At 34.9% G+C, this 9,592-nt stretch overlaps 2 protein-coding genes across 4 annotated transcripts; both read right to left on the bottom strand.

The window, feature by feature from the left end:
• Positions 1 to 510: 510 nt before the first annotated feature.
• LOC109797361 (transferring glycosyl group transferase) lies at positions 511 to 3,845 on the bottom strand. 3 transcript variants are annotated; one of them, XM_020357377.3, is made up of 3 exons: positions 2,476 to 3,842; positions 2,041 to 2,295; positions 511 to 1,021 (listed from the first exon to the last, which is right to left on the bottom strand). In XM_020357377.3, exons 1-3 carry the CDS (start codon positions 3,744 to 3,746, stop codon positions 781 to 783), a joined length of 1,767 nt encoding a protein of 588 aa, XP_020212966.2. In that variant the 5' UTR covers positions 3,747 to 3,842; the 3' UTR covers positions 511 to 780. The 3 variants fall into 3 exon arrangements, with proteins under 3 accessions (XP_020212966.2, XP_029126878.2, XP_020212968.2); XM_029271045.2 differs by lacking the exon at positions 511 to 1,021 and adding an exon at positions 1,031 to 1,553 and having other exon boundaries at positions 2,476 to 3,845; XM_020357379.3 differs by lacking the exon at positions 511 to 1,021 and adding an exon at positions 1,566 to 1,884 and having other exon boundaries at positions 2,476 to 3,845.
• Positions 3,846 to 5,511: 1,666 nt separating this feature from the next.
• On the bottom strand, positions 5,512 to 8,803 carry LOC109796740 (myosin-binding protein 7). The gene is made up of 4 exons (XM_020356514.3): positions 8,578 to 8,803; positions 7,014 to 8,412; positions 6,784 to 6,830; positions 5,512 to 6,056 (listed from the first exon to the last, which is right to left on the bottom strand). Exons 2-4 carry the CDS (start codon positions 8,268 to 8,270, stop codon positions 5,948 to 5,950), a joined length of 1,413 nt encoding a protein of 470 aa, XP_020212103.1. The 5' UTR covers positions 8,271 to 8,412; positions 8,578 to 8,803; the 3' UTR covers positions 5,512 to 5,947.
• Positions 8,804 to 9,592: the final 789 nt, after the last annotated feature.

Below are 9,592 nucleotides of genomic sequence, written 5' to 3' on the forward strand. Positions count from 1 at the left end.
AAGAAAAAGATACTTTGTGCCTACATTGTATTAAAAGGAAAAAATAAAAATAAAAAATGATAAGTTACTCATAAAAAAGATAGTTATTAAAAAATAAACAAAGGATAAAATGATTAATGTAAAAATATAAACTAAAAGTAGTTATTAAAAATGATATCTCATTTATATATTAGCATAGAAGTATAGATTCATTAATTTTAAGTTCTTAAATTTGATTAAATTTTTTTTTTATAATTTTTTAAAATAAAATAGTATAATGGCCAAGAAAAGTGGAGACCAAAGTGGTTATCAAAAAAAAGTATCCCCTTTTTATATATTAGTATAGATTATTATTATTATTATTATAATTATTATTATTACTTCTAAGGAATACCTTTCAATTTTAGGATTGGGAATAATGAATGAGAACCATATTTACTACCATTACTTAGGTATCCTATGGTACAACGACTGCGAACCATATTTGTTTGTTATGAGCAGGGAATGCAATCTAAGTTCCTAATCATCAAATTGGCTTAACTCTCTTCATCGCATATCTGTAAGTGTGGACATACATCCTCATCAAATACATATCTTCAGTAGGAAACAAGAATCCATGGTTTTGCACTTTGGATGATTAACAGCAGGGAGCTTAAAAATGTATGGTTGTCATGTGCTGTAGCACCCAAAAAGGAATTGAAAGAGTACAATCAATAAAAAAACTAACCAAAATGTCAAAATTGATGCATAGCATCTTTCTAGAATGTGGATCAGCAATACTCGTTATCCCTGAATATTTATCTAGAAGGAGAACTTGAAAGCCCCCACGTTGGCATCTGTGACAGAATCCCAGAAGGAAAGTTTCCTTTGCTGGATCTTTCTCTCTTCTTCTTTCCGAGTCAATTCATCGATTTCTCCAGGGAAAGAAGCCTCAATAGCATTCTTAAAGTTATCGTGCAAATTCACTCGATCCCTTGTTCCAGATACAAGAGTGCTAGCATTTGGCCTTTTAAGAAAATCCAAGACACTTAACAAATTTCTCCTGCAACAAATGACCACCAACTTTTGATATTAGACCATCACTCTCGCATGCAAAATATAAAGCCAAATATAAATTTGAAATATCACTAAATTATTAGTAGTTTAGTATTAATATATCGAGTTCCTGTCAAGAGTTTCAATAAGTATTCAGATTATTAAGACAAAACGAAGCATGCTATTGTTATTGTCGAGAAATATACATTTTGCTCATCTGTTTTGTTAATGATTATATTAGAAGACACATGGACAAATAAGATGTTATAATAGTTTAAATACGAAATCAATCTATTTTAGGCATTAGCCACACAAAGAAGAAAAATGAACTTTCCTTTAGAAATATGTAGGTAATTGGTAATTCCCTGAAGGAGCTCTTTGACTAGGGTGAGTTCCAGCCAGTATCATAGGTGACTTAATCCAGCATCTAATCAGGGTGCCATACTCTGCCTAGGCATATACTTATGACAATTCTTCACTGACCCTCATATCCAAATATAATACAAACCAGGCAATAACCATTTACTGACCCTTCATAACTGCAAAACGAGTCCAAATAAATTTTCGAATGTCTAGCCCAAAGGGTGATGAGTCTAAAGTGCCAAATTCTGAGTTGCCAATGGATATTTTACCATCAACAAAAAACAAATAATGAATATTCTGAGAAAATGTTCCTATCAAAATATCTGCTTCCTTCAAGATTCTGAGGTATTGGTGTCATATAATATCTGGTGAATACAACTAAAATCAGGCACTTAACAGAACAATAATTGACTAGTCAATCCATCATACCATTCAAAAGCCAAAACATGTATCAAACTACAACTAAGTGGAAAGCATGACCAACTCCGGTCCATTCAGAAACCGAGTCTAATGAGGTTAGCCATAGCTTTATCAAGATCTCATCAATTATTAACCAAAAAGCAAAGATTAACACTTAAAATTACTATTACCACACAGAAGCTCAAAATTACTATTTTATTAACCAAACATCTAAAACCTACAGAAATCAATAAAGAACCTCACCTACTAACATAGTTTTGGGTTATGGCTATAGATTCCTCCAGGTTGATCACCAAATGCCACCATCCACTAGGCACAAAGATAACCTCTCCAGCTTTACATATGCACTCAATTGGTTTCTTTTTCCAGTCCTTTGTTGCACCATAGAAGTTCATGAACCATTCAATTATTGAAACAGGAGAAGCCACCTCCGCCCCATCAGGGCTAGGATGAACACCGGGCGGAAAGCATGACCAACTAAGTGGAAAGCATGACCAACTCCGGTCCATTCAGAAACCGAGTCTAATGAGGTTAGCCATAGCTTTATCAAGATCTCATCAATTATTAACCAAAAAGCAAAGATTAACACTTAAAATTACTATTACCACACAGAAGCTCAAAATTACTATTTTATTAACCAAACATCTAAAACCTACAGAAATCAATAAAGAACCTCACCTACTAACATAGTTTTGGGTTATGGCTATAGATTCCTCCAGGTTGATCACCAAATGCCACCATCCACTAGGCACAAAGATAACCTCTCCAGCTTTACATATGCACTCAATTGGTTTCTTTTTCCAGTCCTTTGTTGCACCATAGAAGTTCATGAACCATTCAATTATTGAAACAGGAGAAGCCACCTCCGCCCCATCAGGGCTAGGATGAACACCGGGCGGAATCACATCAGGAGGAAACAATACCCATTTCTTGGACCCCTTGATCACTGCATTCCACGCCGAGGTCGAATTCGGATCAACATGGAAAGAAGATCCAGATCCAGCTGGTCCAATAATAATCCACCTATAATCAGGCCTCTCATTGCCCAAAACACCAAACAAATCCTCCCTAAAGTACACAGGAACTTCATATTCATCCCCCAATTTCGGAACTTTCTCAGCAAACTTAGGATCAAACAAATACAAAGGCCTTTCCTCTCTAACCTGATCCGAGTACCCAAAATAGTCTCTAAGCTTCATCTCCACCGGCCCAACTGAAAATCTAACATCACCACACAACCGCACTAAATAATCCCTATCCCAATTTCTCAAAGCACCCCAATTATCAATACACCCTTCCAACAACACGGGCTTATTAGGCTCCTCGAAATTCAACACAAACTCTTGAATCGAAATGCCCCTCTTCCGAACCACATTATCCCTCTCCAACCACTCTGGCTTCATTTCGAGATTGGCACAGAGCCAACTCTGGAAAAGGTAATCGGAGTAAAAGTCTCGAACTTTGAAACCCCCAAGAGCAATGGTGGAGGTATCAAATGAAGGGAAGGAAGCAGCAACATAGGTGGATTTCCAAGACCCTTTATAGTGAAACCCTCCGAGAAGATTCTCCAAGACGAGATTCCTCCAAAGGGGTTCGTGGTTGGTGAAGACGTAGAAGGACTTGCTAACAGTGGCCAAAACACCTAAGCTAGTGGAATCCAAAAATCCGAGAATGTCGAGAAGAAGCTCATCGGAAAGGGTGTGAAGATTACCTAAGCCAGTGTCTCTGGAGTTAGTGGAAGATGGGTTCAGATAGAGGTTTCCCAAGGGCTGAACGCCGTGAGTGTGTGATGGGGCAGAGCTTTTGATGCTGAAACCTTCATCGGTAACTTCTTCTTGCTGTTCCACTAAGCGTGATAACTCTTTTGTTAAGGAAGTGCAGTTTCTGAATCTTTTCTTTGTTTTTCTGTTGACACGGGACAACAAGTTTCTCATCCCGAAGCTCCGCATCCTTCGAGTGCTGTCGACGGCAAGGTGCCTCTGGCTGGTCTCTATGTGGGGTTGCGGCCAAGCCTATACCAAAACCCATACCCAAACCAAATGTGTCTTTGAGGTAAATAAAAAGTTATTTAAAAATTATACTTATCGTAATTTTTTTTTTTTTTTAAGATAGAAAAGATTACAAAGATGGTCGCAATGAGGATTGAATATACGTCTTCATGACTATCACAATCTCTCCCCACTCAACCATTAAACTAATCTTATTGATTTATCGTAATTTTTATTTAGTTGAGTTTAGTAATTTTTATAAAAGTTAATAAACTTATATGTCAAAATTTTATTAGATGGTAATGTAAAATTTTATTTATTTATTTATATATATATATATATATATATATCAATCTTATACTAACATTGCAATCATGGTAATTAATGAGATAATAAGATGTTAAATTTAATTAGAAAATCACATTGATAATATTTAATATTTTGATGGTAATTAGTAAAAATAAAAAATTAAATGGTAATTAGTAAAAATAAAAAATTAAAGAAAACTAAATGACTTTTATATTTTAATATAATAATTATTTTGGCTTTATTTTAAATACACCTTTTAATATAATAATTAAGATGCTTTTCATGAACAAGTTATATTCTTATATAATTCAAATATCTAGCTCTTTAACAACAATGTAATATTTTTTCATTTAAAATAGTCATTCTCTTTCTCTTGTAATACAAATGTTTGTTTTTATGATTTAAATATCAATGTACTTCTGCAAAAGTTTTTATCTGTATGTAACGAACGTTTATTTTTATAATTATATAACTATTGTGCTTTAATCTTTTTATTTTCATTTTCACTTCAATTAAATAAGAAATCACATTGCTATTTTTATTTTCTCTTATTTTCTTCTTATCCTAGACCACAACAAATTCTGCAGAGAATGATCTAAATAACTTCCTCTTTATTACATATAACTCGTGAATCATGATTAGCACAGAAGAGACGAAGCAAACAACTAATAATTCGTGATCTGTTGAGCTGGATTGCCTAAATTTGTGCCTTAACGTATCCCAAACCGAAGAAGTTTCCTGTGCTTTTAAGGTTTGAAAACGCAATTGGTTTGGGAAGTAGCCAAATAGGGGGTGGAAGTTTAACATCTCCCAAAACACAAAGCTCGCAAAATAGAAGCATACAAAACAAACACAAGATATTCAAAATCTGAAGAGCACTACTTCGATGTTCAACTACATCAAAAGAATAAAACCCACATGAACTATAAATATCTCTCTAGTTTCTTTTGTATAATCTCTACTTCAGCCGGTGAAAGAAAAACGTAAGGTGTCTCACTAAACTCTCCTTCCTCATCACGTTAACGAGTTGCTGTAGATACACTCCAAACACCCCATAACTTAAAGGAATAGGAGAAAAGGCAAAAATCACACCAAACTGCCTTTATTCTATGACAAACGTTGATGTTGCCCAGTGTTTTAAAATTACAAGCAACAAACACAGTAATTAATTAAGTGCCACAAAGTTATAAACTCCGGTAGGTTGAAGACTTAAAAAGGTTATTCGGTTATCACTTTATCACCAATTTTTCTTTTTGCCTTTCTTTATCGTCTAATAAAATTCAAACGCACAACTTAATCTTTTTCCAAGACTTTTCTGGTCACACATTTTCTTTCCCATAATCAAAAAGCCTCAAGGTCATTATATAGGTCAAGAATATAACTGCAAATTCGTTTTGCCCGTATACCTCAGTCAAAGTTATAAACATAAAAAAATATATAGATAATATATTCCCAACAGAATCCATCGATTCAACAACAACCCTATCACTCACTAGGATTGAACTTGAAAATCGAATAGAAACTGCATGGTGAGGAAACTTACATTCCTACAATGTGCCATGTACAAGAGGGGCTGTCCAAAGACATGTACATCTACTCAACCTTAACAAAGTATTCGAGGAAGAGTGCTCAAATGTCTTGTCATATCCCGAGTTTCAACAATCAATCAACATATTACAGTTAATTTCATACAAAAGAAATAAAAGAACACTGCACAAAACACCACCTTTTTTGGCAAGAAAAATCTAACGGAAAAGGAAAGGGGAAAAATATATTGTATAGTGTGATTAAGACTCGGTGCTCTCACTCCCACATATGAGCCTACCCTGTAAGCTAAAACAATAATTGGAGAACTAATCTCCCACTTGTGTACATTGAAGATATCTCCATGACCTTACATGGGGTCCCTTGTCAAGCAGCATTAGCAAGCCTGCACTGTCAGACGGTAGCCCGAACATATACCTATAATGATAAGCAGTTCAGATGATGGATAATTTATGGTCAAGCAATCATTCAAGGATTCCCGTAACAAGTTTCTCTCTTTGCACACAAGTTTAACAAAAACAGAAAAAATGCACCCTCTAAGACTCACCTTGTAATAAATAATTTATCATAATTAACAGACACATCACAGCGAATTTGTTATACTAAGTGCGGTTGGTTTGGTGGTAGAAAATCATGTTGGGTACAAAAGCACACACTAATAAGACTGCTTTGTGAGGACTGTATAACTTATACAATTAATGAGAAATTAATTTATAGCCATTCAAAGATTTTTACACTCCTCGATATTGGCCTTTTTGTAAACCACAAAGTAATTTTTGAAGAGATTACGATCATGTATGCATGTCAAGCATTTAATACAATACATTACAAGTATATTTAGTACATTGAACATCAAAAGCCAGGCAGTGAAATTCATCGGGAAATAAAGAACCTTAAGATATATAGAATGCCTGAAAATCAATGTTAACAAATTCTTTTGCAAGCATTATGCATGATGAGACTGCTTGAATCCCACATTAATTGTTTTCTTTAAATGATTTCTGACTAAGGTAGTTGTGAGAATTATTCCTCATTTTGCTCACTTCAGGAAACTGCACATTTCAACAACTCAACAACCAGGCTTCATCCCACTAGGTGTAGTACACAAAATTTGAAACAAAGACTAAAGCTACTGACTACTTACTTGATTTCATGAGCTCTCTTTCTCCAGAAAACAATTGACGCAACCCACTGAACAGGAAAAGAAAGATGAAATAGCATAAGTGCTGCTACTAACAGAATCTTCAATCATGAGATGAATGAAATGGATAGAGATTTTATCAAAGGAACCTTGAGCTAAAAAATGGGTAAATTAAATAGGATATAAGTCCATATTATCAAATAATTTGCAGACACCGATTGATTCTAAATTACCTTGAAAACTGTCAAGAATGGCAAGCTGCTAATAAAGGATCGTGCTGTCATTTTCTTTTGCTGTGACATCTCTTTGCACAATTGTTGAGCTATTTCCTTCAGTAAAACAAGCTGTGCTTTATCAGTGCGCATTGAAATGATTGCCTGCCTCATTGATTCTCTATCAGCCTCAAGTGTTTGAAGCCTCATGCAAAGCTTCTTTACGTACGGATCTTCAAAATCCGCATGATTAACGAACTCCCTTGGTGTGGTTGCAAAATCATCGTAAACACCAACTCCACCTTTGAAATCAGAGTCAATTGTATAGACTTTATCAATCATATCATCACCAGCTTCTGATGCATTATCTACTTTCTTCAAAGGGGAAACGTCATCCGATTGTGAGAAACAATCCATCTTCCTAAAGCTACCACTGAGCTTAGGAGAATCCATCATATACTCGGGACAAAATGAAGACGAGTCGCAGGAAATTTTCCTGGAATGTTTAGCCCATCTTGGAGAATGTCCAACTATCACCTTCTCTAGAATGTTTTTTCCATTGAACTCCCCATCCATTTGGCTATAAGTGGGACTTCTCTCCATTTGAGATATTCTAGTTTCAAGGTTCCTCAAACGGTCCTTAGGAGTTTCGCCAAACGCATATTTATCGATGTCTATTTCATCATTATCAGCATGCATTGCATTACATCTCAAAGGGGGGTACTCATAAGGGGGGAATTCATAGGCATCACCTTCTGCCTCCGATTCAGTGAGGCCATAACTCATCAACCTGTGCTTATAAGCCTGAACCTCACACGAGAGAGACTGGATTGCCTGTTCTCTCTGATACAACAAATCCTCCAATGCCAATAGCTCATGGTGATCATGTGAAGTCCTCTCCTCCACAAACCTCTTGAACTGGCGCGCTTCCATTTGAAGCTCTGCCTTCTCCCTCTGCAACCTCAATATCATTGACATAGTCTCATTCGCCGCCGTGGACGCAGCATTCCTCTCCTCCTCCAATTCTTCATACAAATCCTGTATTGATTTCTGTTGGCTGCTCACTGCCTCACGCAATGCATCACATTCATTCCCAATCTCCACACGCGCCACCGGATCCTGATCAGGGAATTGGCCGTTCTGGTCAAACTCCTTGTGCTTCCTTTTCACAGAACGGAGCCAATTCCCAGAAGATTGAGCTGCCATGGAGCAATCAATACACCCGCACACACAGTGATTACAACATTTAACGGAATCGCCGGAAGATTCCAAATCCATGAATCAAAATTCATTCATTAAAACATTTTGAAAATAAAACGAAATTCAGCGATGATTTTCATATCACCACCACCCCCAACCATTCTCTCCCCCTCCCTCCCTCCATGCCAACCACCGATCAATCATCCAATGAGACACACTCCTATTATTACCAAATATATATAAACAAAATTATGTTATTTTAATAACAATAACAATAAATAAATAAAAGCAAATTTACAGTGGCTTGGAGAAATATTTGAGCTGAAAGGGAAAAATGAAAAGAAAAATAAAAAATAAAAAACAAAAAAGGAAGGGGAAGAATGACCTTGAAGAAATGTGGTTGACGAATGGAGAAAGGGTGAACCCGCTTTCTTGGGAGGAAAGAATGCGGGTGTTTGGTTTGGCCTTTGGAGGGAAGAATGATTATGAAACCCTAAAATTTGTTTTTTACTCTTTCTTTTTCTTTTTATTATTTTCTCTCTCAGCAATGGATTTTAGATTTTCTTGACGTTCAGCTCAATCCTCTCTCTCTCTCTCTCTCTTATCCCCACATAGCATTCAAAATGGATGGTTACTACTTACTTTCACTCGTCTCCTCCTCTTATTTTAGTACTATACACGTATTTAGCTATCTCAATATTTTGCATTTCAAATTGGTTTTAGGTGATGCAATTATTTTAATATACTTAACATTTGATTAGTGACACCTGACAGCAACTTAGAATTGCGGCATTGGTGCAATAACTATTAAGCTAATCATAATCTCAGTTGGCTACCAAATAAATATGAGAGGAGAGGGATAGGAATAGAAACAAAAACATGAAAAGTAAAATGATTTTATAATTTCTTCGGGAGAAATGAAAATCACAAGAAAATTAAGTATAGTTTATGATGCTAGATTTTAATTAAGTATAATATAATTATTTAAGTGATGATTATTTCCTATTTATAAGTATAATATAATTGATTTATAAAGTGATAATTATTTCTTATTTATATATTATTTAATTATTTTATTTTTAAGTAATATAAGATTTTTAACCCATTTTTCTTATGTCAAAAATTAAACATATCGAAATTTGTCATACTAAGTGCGTGTTTGATTTTCATTTTCAAACGTAATTTTATCCTCTCTCCACGTCCATGTATTCATTTACGGATAAACTAATATTTTTTACTTCTAATGAAACGTGATTTTTCACGTCCAGACTCCAACTCAAACACGCTCTAAATATATATGGACAGTCTGAAAACGGTTTGATAATAAATAACGTGATAAATCTACTAAAAAATCGATAATTATAAATATATAAATTTTGATATTATTTAATAACATCTTA

Source organism: Cajanus cajan, chromosome 6 (assembly GCF_000230855.2).
Source record: "Cajanus cajan strain Asha chromosome 6, NIPB_CcT2T_4, whole genome shotgun sequence".
In the NCBI taxonomy this organism is placed as follows: domain Eukaryota; kingdom Viridiplantae; phylum Streptophyta; class Magnoliopsida; order Fabales; family Fabaceae; genus Cajanus; species Cajanus cajan.

What these genes read in the sequence shown, in the direction of transcription:
- LOC109797361 (XM_020357377.3), bottom strand. Translation starts at nt 3,746, where the DNA reads ATGCGGAGCTTCGGGATGAGAAACTTGTTGTCCCGTGTCAACAGAAAA. An exon ending in ACCCAAAACTATGTTAGTAG is followed by an intron (nt 2,296 to 2,475) that starts GTGAGGTTCTTT and finishes AATGGACCGGAG; the next exon opens with TTGGTCATGCTTTCCACTTA. An exon ending in ACCCAAAACTATGTTAGTAG is followed by an intron (nt 1,022 to 2,040) that starts GTGAGGTTCTTT and finishes CATTTGTTGCAG; the next exon opens with GAGAAATTTGTTAAGTGTCT.
- LOC109796740 (XM_020356514.3), bottom strand. Translation starts at nt 8,270, where the DNA reads ATGGATTTGGAATCTTCCGGCGATTCCGTTAAATGTTGTAATCACTGT. An exon ending in CATTCTTGACAGTTTTCAAG is followed by an intron (nt 6,831 to 7,013) that starts GTAATTTAGAAT and finishes TTTCCTGTTCAG; the next exon opens with TGGGTTGCGTCAATTGTTTT. An exon ending in AAGAGAGCTCATGAAATCAA is followed by an intron (nt 6,057 to 6,783) that starts GTAAGTAGTCAG and finishes TTATCATTATAG; the next exon opens with GTATATGTTCGGGCTACCGT.